At 41.7% G+C, this 21,708-nt stretch overlaps 1 protein-coding gene and 1 long non-coding RNA gene across 5 annotated transcripts in view; both read right to left on the bottom strand.

Annotated features, from left to right (window-relative positions):
* The window catches only part of LOC309349513, a 103,046-nt gene that overhangs the window by 71,994 nt on the left and 9,344 nt on the right, over nucleotides 1–21,708 (bottom strand). The window lies entirely within an intron of this gene.
* Nucleotides 10,129–21,708, bottom strand: part of NPY5R (neuropeptide Y receptor Y5) — a 37,974-nt gene continuing 26,394 nt past the window's right edge. For all 4 annotated transcript variants that reach the window (XM_081875396.1, XM_081875397.1, XM_081875394.1 and 1 more), the window contains one exon: nucleotides 10,129–12,323. In XM_081875396.1, coding sequence (XP_081731522.1) covers nucleotides 10,992–12,314 — 1,323 coding nt within the window. In that variant the 5' untranslated portion in view covers nucleotides 12,315–12,323 and the 3' untranslated portion in view covers nucleotides 10,129–10,991. The remainder of the gene's footprint in view (nucleotides 12,324–21,708) is intronic.

Genomic DNA, 21,708 nt, shown 5'->3' on the forward strand with positions numbered 1-21,708 from the left:
TGCCACCTTGGGGAGTTTCTGCCACCTGAGACAGTGGCCTTACCCTGCTTAATGGCTCTGGTTAGAAGGAGTCAGGTAAGGAAAAACAGAGCCACCCCAAGTTGCAAAAGCGGAAGTTATTTGCATTAAGGCAAAGCCACCACTGGATACAATCCACAGTATTTCATGGGATTGATTCCTATTTAAAGGCACATAAGATTTGCAGCCTTGGCACCAAGCGCTGCCCCCTATCTCCTTCTGTAAAGACGGCAGCAGCTTACAACAATTTACACTGCTCACACTGCCTGGATGGTTATACACAGGGGCGCCGCACCCTTTTCCACCACTCAAGGCGAAATTGAAAGTGCTGCTTGCCCTGCTGCCGCCGCCACTTCTGCCACTACCTACCTGCTCCTGCAGCTGCCTACTCAGCCACTGTCATGCTTCCTGCTGCGTCAGCACTGATTTTAGATGAGATGGTGCCAATTTGGATTATTTCACCCCCAATGGATGCTTTGTTGCCCAAAATCAGCACCAATGACAGTAGTGCTTCTCCACTTCTGGTGGAGGCAGCAGGGCACCCGTCATAGGCATAGCCAGGATTTATGTTAGCAGGGGCAAGCTTCATGGTGGGGGGGAGAACCTCAGTTAATTATTTTTATTCATTTACTTGACTGGGGGGCAGCTGCCCCCTGCCCTGCCCATTGGCTATTTGCCATTTAAGGCACTGGCCTCATCCTGCCTAATGGCTGAGCCAACTCTGGTCATCCATGTTGTTGCCTGCTATCTCTATGTTGCCTAACACAGTTAATTCTCAGGGCATCTGACTACTGTGGTACCTCGGGTTAAGTACTTAATTTGTTCCGGAGGTCCGTTCTTAACCTGAAACTGTTCTTAACCTGAAGCACCACTTTAGCTAATGGGGCCTCCTGCTGCCGCTGCGCTGCCGGAGCACGATTTCTGTTCTCATCCTCAAGCAAAGTTCTTAACCTGAAGCACTATTTCTGGGTTAGCGGAGTCTGTAACCTGAAGCGTATGTAACCTGAAGCGTATGCAACCTGAAGCGTATGTAACCTGAGGTACCACTATACTAGGCTTCATGTTCTCTAGCTAGCTAGCCATGCTGATTTGTGTAGGAAAATTTGAGTTGCTTTTTGTAACACTGCATCCAGTGTCAAGGTATTTGAAAAGCGATTTTCTAAATGGCATGAGTGAGGTGAGAAATAATGAATACGATTTCACGGCTTCAAGAGAAGATTGCCCTTTATTGAGCCTTGATTATGGTAACTACAGATGCCAGTCATGATATTCTGCCAAGTCTGATTTAGGTACAGATGAATACATTTACAAGGCTTCTGCAGAAATTTACTGTACTTTATGGAATGCTTCAGTTGATACAGATTCAGTTCAAGAGGGTTGGGGGGGCAGGTTATATATAAAAAAATTCTTCTGAAACAAGAGCTAGTTTTATACAGTGCTAGAATGTTGGGTTTGACAGTGGGAGGTGTAGAATGGGGCATGTTAAAACATACAGTATATGGTTATGCTGCACTGCTTGTTTCTTCTTCTTCTCTACACATGACAAGGGAGGCATAGATCACCAGCACACACAATTCGTAATTTGGATCTTGGCTCTGCGGTTTATTCAGTGGTTTTAGATTACTTAGTTACTCTCTTGCAATCTAATCTACCTTGCTTGATTGTTGTGAGGCTAAAGTGCTTCTCTCTGCTCCTTGCAAAAAGGGTGGAAAACAGAATCTACATCTCAGGTTCCCTGAGGTTTATTGCACAAATCCTCATGAAAGTTGGTACCTCTTTTCCTATGTTTTTTTTTAAAGGTACTTCTAGTTTAGTGTTAAAGACTAGCATTCAAAGAAGCTGCTATCTGGACATAGTCTGGTTGGATAAATATTATTTTTCAATAAGATATAGATGGGGGTTAGGGTCTGATGGGGCATTTTCTATTAACATTTTGGAATAGTAGTTTCCAAATTTAAAACACTGAAACATTTTCAAATACCTATAGATAGGTTTCGACTGTGTTCTTGTTTTTATTACAGAAACTACACAGCTTGCCTCCTATATATATATATTTCCCCTCCACTATTTATATTTCCCCTCCAATCCTAAACTATAGGATTAAAATAAGGGGAAGTAGGTCCAATTCACAATCTACTAATGGTCTTGCTTGGTTTAAAAGAACTATGATGATACAGACCAAAAACCACTTTTCAAAATGAAAGTGCTATATTACCGTATTTTTCGCCCTATAGGACGCACCGGCCCATAGGACGCACCTAGTTTTTTGGGGAGGAAATCAAGGGGGGGGGGAATTATTTCCACCCCCCCCAGGTTTGTGCAGCCATCTTCTGCCTTAAGGGACAGCCTCCCTAGCCTCTGTGGGGCAGCGGCTTGCCCCGCTGTCCCCCGAGTTTGTGGGGCTGGCCCCGCCAGCCTCCAGATCAGGTTCGGGAATAGCGGGGTGGCGGCACTCCGCCTCCCCGCTATCCCCCGAGCTTGTGGGGCTGGCGGGGGGGAGAGGCAAGCTTGCTCCCCCCCCCCCGTCAGCCTCCAGATCAGGTCGGGGAATAGCGGGGTGGCGGCGCTCCACCTCCCCGCTATCCCCCGAGCTTGTGGGGCTGGCGGGGAGGAGAAGCAAGCTTGCTTCTCTCCCCCCCCCCCAGCCTCCAGACCAGGTCGAGGAATAGCGGGGTGGCGGCGCTCCGCCTCCCCGCTGTCCCCCGAGCTTTTGGGCTGCAGGCTGCTGCCCGCAAGCCTTACGAGCCCACGGGACCTCCCGCCGGGCTTGCAAGACTTGCGGATAGCTTCCTGAAGCCTGGAGAGCGAGAGGGGTCGGTGCGCACCGACCCCTCTCACTCTCCAGGCATCATCGAAAGCCTGCATTCGCCCCATAGGACGCACACACAATTCCCCTTCATTTTTGGAGGGGACAAAGTGCGTCCTATAGGGCAAAAAATATGGTAACTGATTGTCGTAAGAGTAACAATAAATGTGATGTGCATCTACAGGCTGGATACAGAATGGAAAATTACAAGTAATGCCAAAAAAAAGAAAGAAAGAAAGATATCTCTTATTTTAAATTATCTTGCTCTTTATCATATGTTTGGTTTATTTAATAAAATAAACTTGCTGGTCAACAGTTAATCCCCGTGGCTGTGCCACTAGACAATTTAAGAAGCTGTCCTTATCAGGGAAGGTAGGATTAGTCAGTGCTAAACAACACACCAGCAAATCTTTAATTGATTTTAGAATTACCACAATAACTGAGGAGTAAATAATAGCGCTCATTCATTTGGCTGGAACAATAAGATTAGCACATTTTCCATTACATGCTATGAGCAAGTGTCATTTATTAACCCCAGGCAGTTGTAATGGAAGTCTTGGAGGACACACCAGTCAAGGAGCTAAACAGACACTTTATCATTTTACTGTGCTATGCATTTAAAGCAGCAACACACCACTTTAAAGGGTCATGCCTTCCCGCAAAGAATCCTGGGAAATTGAGTTTGTTTAAGGTGTTAGAAGTCCTCTATTTCTCTCACAGGACTACAATTGCTAGAGAGGTTTAGCAATCAATGTCTCTTCCAAGGGTCATCTAGAAGAATATCCTCTTCTTGGATGCCACTTCCTGAACTTCTGGGTGTTATGAAACTACCAAGAGGTCCCCCTCTGCTAACCTTAACATGCAAGAGGCTCTGTAGGGAAGGATGTGGCCCATCCAATATTTGGAGCCTGCGTTGTTTAGAGCTTTAAACACTAACACAAGCACCTTGAATTGGGCCCAGAAATGAGCTAGCAGCTTGTGCAGCTGTTTTCAAAAAGGGCTGAGTTCTAAATGGAACCCCAACTAGTAATCTGGCTACTGTGTTTTGGACCAGTCGAAGTTTTGAACCATCTTCAAGAGTAGGCATACATAGAAAGCATTGCAATTATCAAATCTGGAATCATAGAATTGTGGAGTTGGAAGGGATCCACAGGGTCATCTAGTCCAATGCAGGAATCTTTTGCCCAACGTGCGGCTTGAACCCATGACACTGAGATTAAGAGTCTCGTGCTGTGTTGATTACAGTAGCAAATCAACACTTCTCAAAAAGTGGTCATAGCTGGCAAAGCAGCCAGAGCTGGAAATGGGTACTCCTAATCACCAAAATCACTTGAAACTCTAGTGACAATGTGGACTCCAGGAGCACCTTCGAGCTATAGGCCTGCTCTTTCCAGGGGACTGCAACACCAGCCAGAACAGACCATCTCCTCATCTCTCAGAATTCAAACATCTCTGTCTTACCAGAATTAACCCTCAATTTATTGATCCACATCCAGCCCATCACCACTTCCAAGCACCAGTCTAGCACCTGAACTGGCTATAACTAAGAAGGCAGGCAGGTGGTGATGGGGGCTGACTGAGGGCCTACAGAGGCTGATGGGGCAACACACCATTCACCCTAACAGACCAGCCTCCTGTGCTACATTATGTCTTTGGTAAAATAATCACCTTCTCGGTATGAAGTGGACAATATTTCCATATGAATATATATTAATAGCTGTCTTGTCTCAGGTTGGTTTTATATTCAGCTGCCTGATATGGTAAGTTAGCTAACTGGATCTTTGGGTAAATAAAAAAGACTCTCAGAATAGATTTTCCATCTTTTCCTTTGGACTGAATATGTCAGTAAACATAGCAACCAATGAATAATAATGAGAAATACTTTTTTATTTTAACATCCTCACTATAGATGAGACTTTTAGCAACCTAACTGTAGGTATTCTGTTTTAACTGTTTTTAATTCTGAATTTTTGATTGTTGGAACACACCCTGGGAGCCTGCTAGTAAACAGCAGGTAATAAATTTAATAATAAAAAATCAATCAATCAATCAATCAATCAATCAATCAATCAGTATGCCACAGTGAAAACAAAGTTATCCTTTAAGCTATATGATTCATTTGTGATGTTGAGTATTCTTTATTCATTAGAATAGATTTGGAAGGGTCATCTAGTCCAAGCCCCTTCAATGCAGGAATCTCAACTAAAGCATCCATGACAACTGGCCATCCAACCTCTGCTTAAAAATCTACAAGGAAGAAGAGTCCACAACCTCTGGGTGAGGTGCATTGCACTGTTGAACACTGCTTACTGTCAGAAAGTTCTTCCTGGAATCTCCTTTCTTGTAACTTGAATCCATTAGTTTTGGACCTCCTCTGGAGCAGGAGAAAAGAAGCTTGCTCCATCTTCCATGTGAAAGCACCTAAGATACTTGAAGATGGCTATCAAATCTCCTCTTTTACAGGCTAAACATAGCCAACTCCCTCAACCATTCCTCATAGGGCTTGAATTCCAGACCCTTTATTATATTGGTCTCCCTCCTCTACACACATTCCAGCTTGTCGATCTCCTCCTTAAATTGTGGTGACCAAAACTGGACACAGTATTCTAGGTATGGTCTGACCAAGGCAGAATAGGGCGGTGCTATGATTTCTCTTGCTCTGGACACTCCACCTCTGTTGATGCAGCGGAGAATAGCATTAGCTCTCCCCCTCCCCCACCGTTGCATCGCATTGTTAACTCATGTTAAGCTTGTGGTCTACTAAGACCCCAGATCCTGTTTCAATCATAATTCTCTTGATATTTACTCTTAGGGAAGTTTAAGTAAACATGCTCTGTCTTGGTGACATATGTTCCTGCCCCCAGGGCAATAGGGCAATGGGCTACTCCAAAATCCAATTAAAAATTGTTCCATTGCTTCTGCTGCTGCCTTTGTTTGTGTTCATTGCTGCATTTGTAAAGACATGCTGAATGTATCTGCTTGTTAATTTCACATGCAATTTTCCTATTAAGTGCCCTGCTTTTAATAAAGCCATGGTGAGATAGGGCAGCAGTGCACACAGTGTGAAATATCTCAGAGGAGACTGTGTCCTGCTGTATATTGGTGCAATACACTGCCACTGGGATGGGATGGAGAGAAAGCAGGTTGCCTATAGCCCATATCTGTCATTACTGATAGATTCATAGTGGGTATTGCTAAACAAAATCAATATTTATTATGCTGCTGTTGTGGTTTAATCGTTCAGTCGTGTCCGACTCTTCGTGACCCCATGGACCAGAGCACACCAGGCACTCCCGTCTTCCACTGCCTCCCGCAGCTTGGTCAAACTCATGTTCGGAGCTTCGAGAACAGTTTCCAACCATTATACCATGTTCTTAAAATTCCCTTTGGCTACATGGATATAATCAGACAGCCTACCTAGGGAAGACCAGCAGAGAAGAGAACCAAGACAACAGTATTTTACTTATCATTATTATTACCCACTGACTGAGCAACAGCTAAAAGCTAGCTGTTATTGTGTTTCTCTTGAATCTGGCAGGCCACAGGTTTGCCCTCCCTGTTATAAACTCTAGGATGCAAGAGGATTTTCCTGCTGGGCTCACTTGTTTGTCACCTATCTGATACATTTCAGCAAGAGAGTCATATCACAGAGTGAGAGTTCCATAGATGAGTTATTCCAGGCTTCATGGGGACTGCTTTGTCAAAGGTGCTGTGCTGATCTTCATCCTGTTTCCTTCATAAATTGATTTGATCTTTATAACCAGCTGATGAAAGTCAATAGTCCAATATGTTTGTCTTTTAGTAAGCATAACAGTATCCTTTAATAAGCATTCAATCACCAGGAGGTGTGAAATCATTTATGGCTAGTGTTGCCAACGAGACAATGATTGTGGACAGAATACACACCTTAGATAGAGAAGCAAAGGGTAAGTCTTGTTTTGAGGTTATCTATGGATCCCATGTATAACATTGTTAAACGGTACCTTTGTAAAGCAGAGATGCACATTAGTGACTCACATCCAACTCAGGGACCATTCAAAGAAATAAGCAGGTAAGCTCCATGCATTATGAAAATAAATGATGAGGCACTAGTAAGGCAATGGGGACCACAGCTCAAGTTATTTCAGCCTCTCCCTATGGCAAGCCTTGTGTATCTCCTGGTTTCCATTCTGCTGCTCTTAACAGAAGCTGCCCCCAGATTTACCAGGCAGCTCCTGTTACGGCCTGCTTTAAGCTTGTTGCTATTTTTCCTTGCACATGTAGCCCTTGCAAAATGCTTGTTCCCCTCACACAGACGCCAATGTGTGCATGTTTGGTGGAGTGTTTTGAAAATGATCTCTGTGGGAACATTATTCCCATGGTGAGATTCAGGCCCTTCTCTTTTGGGAGCCCATGGGTTCTCCATGCAGGCTTCCTACCTGCTGGGTAATGAGGGTGGCATAGCTGGCCCATCCATGAGGCAAGGTGAGGTGACTGCCTTAGGCAGCAGCATCCACAGGGGCAGCAGATCCTTATGTGTATCTTTATTGCCCTCTTGTTCCTGATGTAGATATTCGCTCATCCTTTATTGTCTGGTGATGGGCTGGTAGCTATTTTGTGGTTTACCTCAGGTGCCAAAATGTATTGTGCTGGCACTGGAGGGTGGTTACCAGTTATGATAAGGCCGTGAGGCCTTCCTTTGCTTTGTCAGTTTCTCTGGCAAAAGGGCAGTTCTTAGCAGGCTGACATGGGATTCAAACTATGGAAAGGGCTGGAGCTTGAGTTCGCAGGTGGCTGTTTCTGACCTGTCCATTGCACTAAGAGGGCTTGTTCTGGTGCATGTGTATGTTGTATAGCAGGGGTGCCAAACTTTTTTCAAAGAGGGCCAGATTTGATGAAGTGAACATGTGTAAGGGCCAGCCAAAGTTTTTAGGATTAAAGTTGAGCTTTTTAAAAGGATTGAAGTTGCTGAGCTTTCTTTTTGACAGGGGCTAGATAAAACTGGCTGGATTGGGCCCCCAAAACAGACTTTGGACATGCCTGCTCTATAGGGTATCATTGGCTGTCTCGTTGTGCATTGTGTGTGTAGAGACAGAGAACCTGTGGCTCTCCAGAGACTGTTGGAGTCTGACTCCCATCACCCCCAGCCAGCATGGCTAGTATTCAAGGGTGATGGGAGGTATATGCTGCATACTGTGCAATTACTGAGTATTGATTGGTGCTTTCCTTGCTTGGGGTGGGGTCATCATTAATGCATAATTGCTGCGGTTGGTAGATGGTGTTACCATGGACATTCTCTCTGGATGTTGGCACGTAATCTCATTTCTACCGATACCATTTTGCTCTCTCCTTTGCTACTAGGAGTGCATGAGATGGGTGCTATCTTACACTAACATAATCACCAACATACCAAGAGCATAAAAGCTGCCAGTCGAGTAGGACCATAAGATCAGGATTTCACTATGTACCAATCCCATGCTGCCTGGATGAAAATAAGGGACTGCCTGGTAGAAATACTGCTGCAACATTTTAGTGCTCATTCAATTTTCTCATCATTCTATGTTCGTACACACACAAAATGAATGCAAAACAGCATGAAATAATATTCATTTCATCTAGATGTGTTCATATAAATAACAAGTTAGAAAAAGACACTCATTTGAGCATTCATTTATCCGTGTTTTTCTTTGTAAGCCTATGGGTTTATTAAAATGTCTAATTTAATGAATTTATTTAATGAATTTAATGAATTTATACTCGGCTTGTTGCTATCAGATCTTGCTGTTCTGCTCCCAAAGGTCAATTTAATTTTTCATTTAAGACCCTGGATCAACTACCAGTTATCTGTGTTGATATTTCTTGTTTGCCAGGCTTTAACTTTGTATTGGATTCTGCACATAAACTCACCACTGTGCACTTAAGGCAGGCTGCAATATTGATCAGTTCTTATGTATCAACTGGCTTGGGTAGTTAGAGAGTCTAGACTGTAGCTGTAAGAGCATGGTTGGGGGCCACGGATTCTTTTCTCCACTCTGAAATGATGGTAGATGACAGGAACAGTCACTAGGGTCTTCTTCCCCCAAATACAGGGGGATACTGCAGTTTCACAATTTCTGGGAATGAGTCCCATTCCTTATGTTGGAGTACCAGTAATCAAAAAACTTAACATTGAAAGGTCCACCTACAATTGAAGAGCAGACATGATGGAGATATGGGATATTTCATGGTACCAGTTCGACATCCTTAAACCTATAGTCCCATCTGTCTTTTATTTACACAACCTTACACTTGCCAAGCTAGCATAGAAAGGCTCTGCAAGGGGTCTTAGAGAGGCAGCTAGAGCAGAACTGGAAAGCTGTAGCCAAATTGGAAAACAGCCAATGTGATTATAGCACCTCCTGGGGCACAAAGATATGCTTATGCTGAGAGAGATATAATGGGAGATATGACCAAGTTGTCATACCACACTTTAAAGAAAAGATCAGAAACACAGCTCAATTCTTTCAGAAGCAAGACATCCCTTTGTTGAGCTAAACTTTGGTATTAAAGTATAGCCGCTTGATCCACAGTACAGACATACCAAAGGGCAAGGATTTACGTGCATGCAATCCCACTGAAGTCTCTGATGTGATATAATACAGTAGGCAGCTCCAGAACAGGAGTGATAGAGAGTATTTACTTTTTTTCTGTCTCCTCTCTCAAAGCTGCACTCCAGCAAAACTAATTAGCTGAATGCTGATTTTAAATTTTTGCCTCTTTTTTTTACTGTATATCTATGTATGTTTGTTGTAAACCGCTTTGATTTTTTTTTAGAAAAATGAAGTGTTATACAATTTTTTTCTAAGTAAATAATCTCAAGCAAGAGTTCCCTGATGCGCGTGCTTCTATTGTACTTGTCTAAAGCGTAGCTTGCATCCCACATTAATCCTACTCACAGAATACCCATTGAAATTAAAGGACATGAGTAACTTAGGTCCATGGACTTCAGTGGATCTACTCTGAGTATGACTTAGTTGAGACAGCCCTCAATATACACAACATGGGTATGTACTAAAATGTAATGCTGGTTCTTTCTTATCATTGTCTCTTCCTTCCCTCTATTGTCTTATTTAGATTGCAAGCTTCTAGAGCCAAAAACTCTGATTCAGTAGTACTAAACAATAGAAAGTCATCATGTATGCACAAGCTTCTTTTCAACCAGGTTTATCCAATAGCATCCAGTTTCTTAAAATAGAAATTGTTTATATCAAGCAATAAAGAGATTGCCTTATTTATTCCATTCACACAGAAGCCAACAATTTATTTAAAAAGAAATATTGCCTAAAGAGCAATGGGTTCACTCATGACAACGATACATTGTTCTTAATATTTGATTGTTACCTCATGACAATACATTGTTTTAAGTATCTGCTAGCAAGATTTGCAATCTAGATATCTTTGACATGATGTTAAAGCAGCTTTAGAAGGAACTTTGTGGAACTGCGTTTCAATATTGCATTTCTGCTTATAAGGTAGCATCCAGTGATATTTTTCTAGAAAGAGAGGTTCCGGGACTCACCATGAACGCCTCTCTTGTTCTCTTATAATGGCAATGGCGAACACCTGAGAAGTGCAGGAAGTGAGTTCTGGTGAAAAAAAGCCCTGGTAGCATCCAACACAGTGCTGCTCCTGACACAAGGATTTTTGACTACAAAGGAGACCTTCCCCTCTGTTTTCTTCTCTTTGAGCATCCTCTAAATCTGTCCAGGGGATTCCCCCAACCCTCTGGAGCAGATTTGGGGAGCATGTGGTTTATGGGTAGAGGGAGGGGAAGTTCCCTTGCACAGGTCAGAATCCTTGCACTACCAGAAATACTTTGCTGGATGCCACCCACAGTGTACATATTGAAAACGGTCTGTTTCTTTTGTACATCGAATAGATGCCTCCTGAAAGAAAATCTGACATGAGTGGTTGTCATAGAGGGAATGATGAGAGGACTGTAGATTGACCAGTCAAACCTTGACACCTGGCATGTTTACAAACTGAGAAGTGTTATCAAATCATCCAACCACTGAGTTAACCTTTGTCACATTAAATGGCCAACAGGAACTTTCCGTAACGCATTCCTGCAAGTAGTCAGATGATATGTTTCACAGTTTGAACCTGTGAGGATAATAATTTGAGATTTATTGTTCCATTTACAGCAGTTTTATGATAATTGTAAGCATGGAATAAGGGCCATCAAATCAGCTTTTATGCCGTTATTAAGAAATCCATATAGAATGGGATTTAAACAGCAGGACATCATGCCCAGCAAATGACAAATACAGTACACCAATTTAAAATGCTTGTTTGAGATGAGATTGCCATTAAAATCTGTTACAACGTGGAAAACGTGAAGAGGCATCCAACTGACTGCAAAAACTATGATCAGCACCGTCAGTCGGCAGAAAACCTTCCGAGACCTTTTCCTAATCCGAGTGGTGGATCGGGCTATTGTAATCCCATCCTGTGTTTCAGAACTCTCTGGTTTCACCTCAAAGCAGATGGGAATCCCTGGGATGAATTTGCTGGATGAAAGCTGACTTCTTTCTGTCCCTGATGTTTCAGGGAGATCCCCAGAAGTATTGCCCCGATGGTGCCTTAATATTGCTGGCACCACGCTAGCTGTCTTTTTGCTGTACCTCCTCCGATGTTTCCTAACCAAAGTATAACTCCACCTCTCGGAGCTAGAGAGCTGTCCCTGAGGCCCCTGGCTCTTGGGTGCATGGAGGGTTAAGTTTATCATCTCGTTCTCTTCCAGTTTGTTTTCTTTGCCTGACAATCTGGAACTTACGGACCTGCAGACTCTGGTGTGACTGACAGTGAGGCAAACCAAAGGCAAAATGTACTGTATGAGCAACAAGGAAATAGTGAATGCAACCCTGTAGCACGTAGATGGCCAAGACTCCACACACAAGCGCTTGCTTTTCAGTGCTTCCAGGTGGAGATCTTCAAGCTTGTGGAAAACAAGCAGAGGGGAACAAATGGCTAAGCCAAGAGTCCAGATGGCGAAAATGAGGTAGCAGCCGTGTCTCAGAGTCAGGTTACTAGAAAGAGGGTGGCGGATCAAACGGTACCTGACCACAGCAATGGAAATCAGCATCCAGGTGGACAGCAGGACAGACACACATTGGAGGAAAGGCATTACATGGCACATGACTTCGCCAAACATCCACTGATCAAGTAGAACTGAGGTCAAGGTGAAGGGAGAGCAGAAGACCACCACTAGTATGTCGGAAAAGGCTAAGTTGCCAATGAGGAAGTTTATTATGGTTTTTTGCTTGCACTTCATTAGAGCCATGAGGATCAGCAGGTTTCCTATGAAGCCAGCGAGGCTGATGAAAGTGTAAAGCCCAATCAGGAAGTACTGAATGTCATCTACGCTGTTTTTATAGTCTTCCCAGGTAGGAAAATGGGAGCCCTTGGAAGTGGCTGAGTTGTTCTCTGTGGCAAGTGTCCTGTTGCTGTAATCTTTGAGGTCTCTATCCATATTGAAGTCCTGTTTGGAACCAGAAATAGAATGATTATCAGCTGCAGAAACAAGGGCACCCATGCAAACCACATTTCGATACCTAATAAATAAGTGTGGTGCTGTAATTTTACTTATGTTAAGTGGCAAATGTACTCCAAAGAATGTATTCTATCCAAAGCCAAATTTCCCTCTTAAAAATTTCAAAAATCAGATTTTTCTCTCAATCATCTTTCAGAAGCAGCTTTTAAAAAATGATGCTCAAAATGTATTTCCCACCTTTCTCAAGGCAAGTTGCAAAACAAGAGAACTAAGGTAATACATAAATAATACAAATAACAACACATATCACAATCAGCTAAAAAGGAAGCATTAGTGTAAAATCAACTTAATGGAAATAATTTGCAAAAGCTCACCAAAGTGAAAAACTGTCTGCTGACTGTCTAAAAGCACGAGGCTATTCCAGATCTTGGATGCAATGGCCAAACTCTGTGCAGTACCCAGCCATAGTACTGAAAACAGTTCGTTTGTGTGAGAGGAGAGAGAGAACACAGGCAGATTCTAAGAAACATCAGAACTTCAAGGACAGTCTTTTGTACAGCACACCATAGTCATCTAATCTGGTGGTAACTAGAACAGTGGTTCCCAAACCTTTCCCTTCTGTTGACCACTTGAAGACTGCTGAGGCTGTTGGCAGATGACTTGATGATTTTGATTTCAAATACAATAAAATGCAATATAAAAGAATGAAAATAAGCAATAAAAATACAATTGAAATGAGTATGGATATTTGACATGATGGATGTGCCATCTTCTGCCTTCAACCACAAATCCACAGAAATGCCACAGACAACAGGAATGAAGCTCACAAAACACTGGTGATTCACAGACAACAGTTTGGGAGCCCCTCAACTAAAGCATGAACCAATGAGACTACAAAATTATTTTACCAACCCCCCTTTTATTGAACTGAGACTCCTTTTCTCCACCCACACATAGCAGTTAATAGCAGTCATACTTTCTACAATACAGATAATTCGTATTATGCAAAATGTGATTTCTGCCTTTCACTTCCACAAACATCAGTATTATTTATTATGGAAAGAAATTTACAGATTGTGTGCCAGCAAGATTTTGGGTACCGCATATGTGTTACCAGTAGCTGTATTATTTGTATTTTGAGGATCAGTATTTTGTCTGCTTATATATAATTTTGCTGGGATGAAATACCAGTCTCTTTTTAAAAAATAAAAATAAAATAAAAACCTCACAAAAATACAGAATTTCCTGGAATTATTCCAATAGCTGATTCTTCCCACTAGGCATTCAGCATTAATGTGAAAAAGCTCTTCAGTGGTGTCAAGAGATGGCTCTTGATTTTGGTTACTAGGGTGAAGTAAGGATCTCTTCTGATTAGATAAGGGATGTTGTGTGCAATTAACATGCTGGGGTTGTGAGTTACTTTTTCCCCTATCCCCTTTTGCCTGAAATGGATTGGTAATAAAATACCATTTTCTTTTGCAAAATGACACCACACATTCCCTGAAGGTTACTGCCTTATATTTGATCATTAAGTTCTACAGCACTCTTGAAAAACAAATAGAGATAGATGATATAATTCCAGCAGCTTAAGTTCTCTAGCAGGTGCCTATATTTTGTCAGCATGAAAATTGCTATTGATTGTCTGTATCTCGGTCACAGGCTTCACTAGTTCCCTGCCCACTGTGAAATAACCAGACCTCTTATATACTTTAAACAGCCTGGGATAATTTTTCTAACACCATTCTGAAAAATGGGTAGTAAGCATATATTGAATTCTTAAACCTGCTTAGGCGAACAGGGCTAGCCTGAAGGATGTAAGAGATCTGAGCAAACCCAGACTCCACCTTTCTGATTCATGTATTATATTTTCTCATTGGTTACACTTATACAAAGAGGCACACACTTTCTCATGTTCTACTCATTCAAAGCCTGAAATCTGCCAAAGGCCAGACAGTGGGGCCATTGCTGTCCCAAGTATTTTGCATTTAATAAAAAAAGAAAACACAATCATTTTGTTCTTTCCAACTGATTGAGAGACACTGTGTTCTAAAATAACTCTGATTAAAGACTACAAGCCTATTCTCCTAACCATGGCACTTTAGCCTATAGAGGTTGCTTGATAAACTGTCTTTGGTTTCCACTCTATGGTGCACCAACTATGCCTCTATACTTTATTTAATTTTCTGTATGCATTAAGAAGTCTTCTTTCTCATGGTTCCCAGCAAAATTATATTCTCTGCATGGCAGTGTTTGCATACGATCAACTTGCCATGCTCAAAGAATCAAAACTCACAGGCTCTTCTCACATCTACCATGATGATCATATTGACTTCCGGAGGCGGCGCGAACGGCAATGGCTGCCCTCTTCTAACCGCGAAGAGGGAGCTCCGTGGAAACGGGTCGTCCGGTACGACGAAGCAGAGACCCGCGTCGGAAAACCACAGGCAGAAGAAGCCTGTGGCCGTGGGACTCAGCGGGCACCTTTAGCGCCCCCCGAAACTGGATAGGAACCCCGTAAGGGGCTCCGGAAGGTGACGGGGTTGGCGCGGTGCTGAGAGTCGATTGCTCTTTCCCTGGAATGAAGCCGCAAAGCTGCTGCCGGTGAGCGCTGACCTTTTTTCTGGGACAATTTGGCTAAGAAACGACCACCGTGAGTAGGTGAAGCTTAAGAAATTTGTATCTTTAAAAAAGAAGCTTAATTTGGACACTGAAACGGGAGATGCAACCAGGAAGTCCGTCTCCCGGCTCTGTTTAAAGTTTAAAGCAACGACGATTAATTTACTTTTGCCTAGAACTATGCTTTAAAAGATTGCTATCTGAACATCGGACACAGAACCTCACCTTATTTTAAGGTGGAAGAGGAAGAATTTGGCTTTCCCTCTTCTCGTGTGGATTTATAAATACTTTAATTTACTGAACCCCTGGAGATCGGGCTGCCAGGCTACTAGAGCTGTCAGGCTGCAGGAACTGTCAAACTGCAACTCACGCTTTTTGGAGACATTGTAACATTTTAGGATTAACTCTGCAAAGTAGAGGATCTGTTAGGTCTGCTGGACATTTGCAACTGTTATAAATTTGAAGGGACATTTTGTAAATTTGAGACTGTATAAATTGTGACTTTTGAGATAAACATTGTGTCCCTCTAGTGGAAGATTGAAGTGGTGTAAAGACTGGGGGTATTTTTCCATCTTTGGACTTGGGGATTTCCATGGGAACTGCAAACCGTGTGACTGACCTTGACACATAGACAGCAGTGGAATGAGAGGGAGGACAAGATTCTGATGGTGTTTCCTGCTTGGCAGGGGGTTGGACTCGATGGCCCTTGTGGTCTCTTCCAACTCTATGATTCTATGATTCTAAGATCAAGTAAAGCCAAAACACAACAGACTAGCATAATCTCACAGCTGCGCAGGTCATCTGTTCCTGCTATTCCTGTGGCACAAGAGGAAGATTTAGAACAAACAAGGCTTGAAGGAATGGCCACAGGAGGAGACTTTACTACAGTGCTAGATAAAATTTTTGAAAAATTAGATGGCCTAAGTAAGCAAGTGGCGGACCAATCATCTAAACTTGACCAAAACACAGCTAGTGTCAACAATTTGACTCAGCAAGTTAAGTCAAATGCAGAATCTATTGGGAAGTTATTGGAAACCACTACAGTAAACCGTCAAACAGCTGAGGAGGCCAAACAGAAAGTAGAGGCCGTGCAAGAGGAAATCAAACCCTTGCGCATACAGATTGGCGAACACCAGGCATATCTGTCTATGATTGAACTAAAATCTAGGGGAAATAATTTGAGATTGAGGTCAGTTCCAGAGCTTGAAAAGGAGGACTTAATTGAGTTTCTGACAAAAGAGTTTTCAAAATTTTGGCCTTTGGAAGAGGATAAAGACTTTAAAATTATAAGTGCATTCAGACTTGGAAAGGGAGGGAGGAAGGTCAGGTCAAGAGATTGCCTGATCTCCCTCAGAACGAAAGAAGAGACAAGATTCTGGGTGCACACTTTCAAAAGACTCTTGAGATTCAGGATTTTAGAGTGGAAGTCTACAAGGATATCCCAAAACATCTTCTGGAGCTCAGATCCAACTACGGAGACTTGGTAAAACTACTGAGAAGCAACGGAATCATCTTCAGATGGGAGTTTCCCCAGGGACTATCTTTTAACTATAGAGGGAAAAAAGTTAAAATCAAAACAGTTGAAGACAAGGAAATTTTTTTGAGTGACTACGGAAGAGACCTTCAGAAAGGGACTGAAAAAGAACCAGGAGCCTCAGGATTTGATCCTCTGAGACCATTACTTACACCTTTGGGTCTTGACGTGCAGGAGAAAGTGACACCACCGCTAAAAGGAGAACTTTTGGGAGCAGTAGGAGGAAAATAGATATACTGCAACATGACTCTGCAACTATTAAGTTGGAACATTCACGGTTGTAACTCCCCCCCAGAAAAGGAAGAAGATCTTTCACATATTAAAAAAGGAAGAAGAAGAGTTTGGATTTGATATCCCGCCTTTCACTCCCTTTAAGGAGTCTCAAAGCGGCTAACATTCTCCTTTCCCTTCCTCCCCCACAACAAACACTCTGTGAGGTGAGTGGGGCTGAGAGACTTCACAGAAGTGTGACTGGCCCAAGGTCACCCAGCAGCTGCATGTGGAGGAGCGGAGACGCGAACCCGGTTCCCCAGGATTACGAGACTACCGCTCTTAACCACTACACCACACTGGCTCACTGGAGTGAATTGCTCCAGTGAGCAATTAACCACTACACCACACTGGCACACTGGAACAATTGGACTTAATTTGTTTACAGGAAACGCATGTGATTAGGCTCCATCGGAAGGTTTTAATCAATAAGAGGTTAGGCCAAGAATTTATTTCATCTGACAGAGTGAAGAAGTTGAAAAAAAGACAGAAGCTGAACACGGTTACAAATCTTGAGGTGGAAGGAAAAAACATCCAGAATCCTGTGGAGATCAGAAAGTGCTTCCAGAGATATTTCAAACAACTTTACACTCAGGGGCCACAGAATGAGACTGAGATAGACCAACTTTTAAGAATTAATGGATTACAAAAAATATCTCAGGAAAATAAGACAATATTGAACCATAAAATAACAGAACAGGAGATTGAAGGTGCCATTCAAAATATGCAATTAGGCAAATCTCCAGGACCGGATGGATTAACCTCCAAGTATTACAAGGCTTTGAAAGACTATTTAATTCAACCATTAAAGGAGGTGTGCAACAAGATTCTGGAGGGAAAGAAGGCGCCGGAGTCGTGGAAAGAAGCTTTCATCACATTAATACCAAAATCTGAATTTGAAAAGACACAACTCAAAAACTACCGTCCCATATCCCTTTTAAATGTAGATTACAAAATCTTTGCAGATATTTTAGCCAACAGACTAAAAAGAGTTTTAAATGAAGTGATACATAAAGATCAGGCAGGCTTTCTCCCAGGCAGACATCTTTCTGATAATACAAGGAACATTATTGACATTTTGGAGTTATTGCAAACGAATATTAATACAAAAGCAGTTTTAATTTTTATCGATGCGGAGAAGGCCTTTGACAATATTTCTTGGAATTTTATGAAGAAAAATCTTAAGGGAATGGGAGTGGGACGGGGGTTTGAAAATGGTATAGAAGCAATCTATTCAGAACAAAAAGCAAAATTGATAGTTAATAATGTGGTGTCAGAAGAGTTCAGAATAGAAAAAGGAACAATGACAGGGATGCCCTATCTCTCCATTGTTATTTATTTCGGTCCTGGAGGTGCTTTTGAACATGATTAGAAGGGACCAGTTGATCCAAGGAATTAAGGTCGGAGTCAAACAATATAAACTTAAGGCTTTCGCAGATGACTTGGTGTTGACATTACAGGAGCCAGAATCTAGTACGAAAAGGGTGTTAGAATTGATTCAAGAATTTGGTCATGTGGCAGGATTTAAATTGAACAAACAAAAAACTAAGGTTTTAGAGAAAAATTTGACAATAATGGAAAAAGAAAGGTTTCAGAAGGAGACAGACTTAACTGTGGTTAAGAAAGTGAAATACCTAGGGATTAACATGACGGCTAAAAATTTGAATTTATTTAAAGATAACTATGAGAAATGCTGGATAGAAGTCAAGAAAGATTTAGAAATTTGGTCAAAATTGAAGCTTTCCTTGTTGGGCCGGATCGCTCCTATAAAGATGAATGTATTGCCAAAAATGTTGTTTTTGTTCCAAACTTTACAGATTGTGGACAAGATGGATTGTTTCAAGAGGTGGCAAAGAGATATCTCTAAATTTGTCTGGCAGGGCAAAAAGCCCAGAATAAAATTTAAAATATTGACTGATGCTAAAGAAAGAAGGGGGTTTGCCCTGCCAGACATGAAGTTGTACTATGAATCAGCAGCATTCTGCTGGTTGAAAGATTGGCTACTTCTTGAGAACACTGACATCTTGGACTTGGAAGGGTTCAATAATGCTTTTGGGTGGCATGCATATTTGTGGTACGACAAGGTAAAAGCTAATCGAGCATTCAAAAACCATATTGTCAGGAAAGCTGTGTTTAATGTCTGGACAAGATATAAAGACCTATTGGAAAACAAGACCCCAAGGTGGTTATCACCTATGGAGGCTAAGGCTTTGAAAAAACTCAGTATGGAGGCCAAATGGCCGAAATATTGGGAGATACTAGAACAAGATCGAGACACATTGAGATTGCAGAGTTTTGAGAAACTAAAAGATAAAGTGCGAGATTGGTTACACTATTATCAAATTAGAGAGGCCTTTAACTTGGATAAAAAAATAGGCTTCCAGGTGGAAAAATCGAAATTAGAAACAGAATTGTTAGAACCTAAAACTAAGATACTTTCGAGAATGTACAACTTGCTGCTAAAATGGAATACTCAGGATGAAACAGTCAAATCAGCTATGATTAAATGGGTACAGGACATTGGTCATAACATTATGTTTGCTGACTGGGAAAAGTTGTGGACCACTGATATGAAGTTTACGGCATGTAATGCCTTAAGAGAGAATATTATGAAAATGATCTATAGGTGGTACATGACCCCAGTCAAGGTTGCAAATATCACCTGCCTGATAACAAATGCTGGAAATGTAAAGAAACTGAGGGAACATTCTTTCACCTTTGGTGGACATGCCCAAGGATTAAGGCCTTCTGGGAAATGATCTATAATGAACTAAAAAAGGTATTTAAGCTTACCTTTCCTAAGAAACCAGAGGCCTTCCTTTTGGGCATTGTCGGCCAATTGGTGCCAAAGAAAGATAGAACATTCTTTATGTATGCAACAACCGCAGCAAGAATACTCATCGCAAAGTACTGGAAGACACAAGATTTGCCCACCCTGGAAGAATGGAGGATGCAAGTGATGGACTATATGGAATTGGCAGAAATGACTGGCAGAATCCGAGACCTGGGAGAAGAGTCGGTGGAAGAGGAATGGAAGAAGTTCAAAGAATACTTACAAAAACATTGTAAAATGTTTGAATGTTAAAATGATGTTGGATATAAAGATAACATGGCATTAGTGACATGGTAAAAAGAAAAATGCAAGAATGTTTTAAAAGAAAAGGGTGTAAAGGCCAGAGTAATATCATGTTGAAATTAAATAAAATGATATAAGGGATTAAGTTATAAACAACATGCAAAAATGTATTTAAAAAGAAAGGGAAAATAGAAGACATAAATAGGTTGGAATGTATAATATTGATTAAGATTTGAAAGAGGGTAAGGAGCTGCTAAATTTGATTGTGTAAAGGGGAATGCAGGAAAGGGAGACGTGAGGAAGTCAGGAAAGAGGGTTATAAAGATAAGAATTTAAAAACTAATTTTTCTTTATTCTTTGTTCTTTCTTATTCTTTCTGTCATATGTTTTTATACTGTGTTTTTTATCTCTGTTGGATTATGTGGTTTTTTTACTGTATTTCTTTTTTGTTTTGTTTGATTGTAATATCTGTTTTATTATATAAAACCAAAATAAATATCTTAAAAAAAAAAAAATAGAAGTCTAAGGGGGAAATTCCCTGTTACATACCAAAAAAAAATAAAAAAAAAATACCATGATGATCATATTGAGAATAGATTAAGATACGGGTAGGTAACCTGTTTTCTATCAAATGTTTGCCATCATACTGCAATTCCAACCATCCTTGACCTCTGGTCATCTTGGCTGGGATGGATGTAATTTAAAGTCCAACAACATGAGGAAAGCCACAGGTTTCCCCATCCCTGGATTAGGAATTTGCGTATCACAAGGAGGAAGTGATATCATCATTGATGGTCCATTCTATTTCCAGCCAAAGCTTTCTGGGAAGTCAGAAGCATGAAGGCAACAGCTGCTTCCTACTGTTTGTCCACTGTAACTTTTAGATTGCTTTGCCTCCCCTAGTTTATAATATGCCTTAATACCAGCAGAGGCATGTGCCATCCTTTTGAGTGACAGCAACCCTGGCTCCCAAGAATCAGATGTATTGAACATAGATTACAAACCACATAAAAGAAGGGCCAAGACATGATTTTCCACTGCTAGTTCTTTCTTTCATGAGGGTGAAAATGTATACTTTTGATTTCTGCCAACAGCTTAACATGAATGAATCAGGGGTCGTTTGTTATGGAGATGAGGGATTAGCAAACCACACGGGCTTCTCTTCAGAATTGCAACATACTTTAGTATTATTCATGAATGATACCAACTAAATAGGCAGCCTTTTTACTTACTGTTGCCTCACCCCAGCAGCCAGTCCTACCATTGGACATAGTGGTCACCTCAGGCATCTGATTCTTGGTGTCACAAATTTGGAGCAAAGTGTCATCAATATACAGATCATACCTAGCTCTGGCTCTCTGTTCTATCTGAAACAGGAGAGGTGGTTGAGATGTTAGACCAGTGCTTAAAGGCAGTGATGGGCTGGATGTGGGCCAATAAACAGAAGCAGAATCTTGAAAATACAGAGGTGTTGCATGTCCTCATTTCTCATGTCTAAGAGGTGGGGAGACGGCCTGCCCTGGATGCGGTTGCACTCCCCTGGAAGGAGCTTGGAGATATTCCTGGATTTAACACGGTCATTGGAGCCTCAGATGACTTCAGTGGCTAGGAGTGCCTTTTTCAGCTCCAGTAGGTTCACCAGCTACAACCTCTTTTGGACAGAGATGTCTTTACCACTGAACTCCATGCTCTGATAACTTCTTTTGCAATATGCTCATTGTGGAGACATTCTGCCCTGGCGCCTGAGGTTTCCCTTCCCTGATCTTCCAGATCTCTAAAAAAACAACAACTTTCAACTGGAGTTATCTGTTCCAGTAAGTGCATATGACCCCAGTGATGATAAAGCGGAAAGGTAAATTTACTGTAACAAATACATG

The sequence above is a fragment of the Podarcis erhardii genome (genome assembly GCF_964252035.2).
Source record: "Podarcis erhardii genome assembly, chromosome: 9".
Taxonomy (NCBI): domain Eukaryota; kingdom Metazoa; phylum Chordata; class Lepidosauria; order Squamata; family Lacertidae; genus Podarcis; species Podarcis erhardii.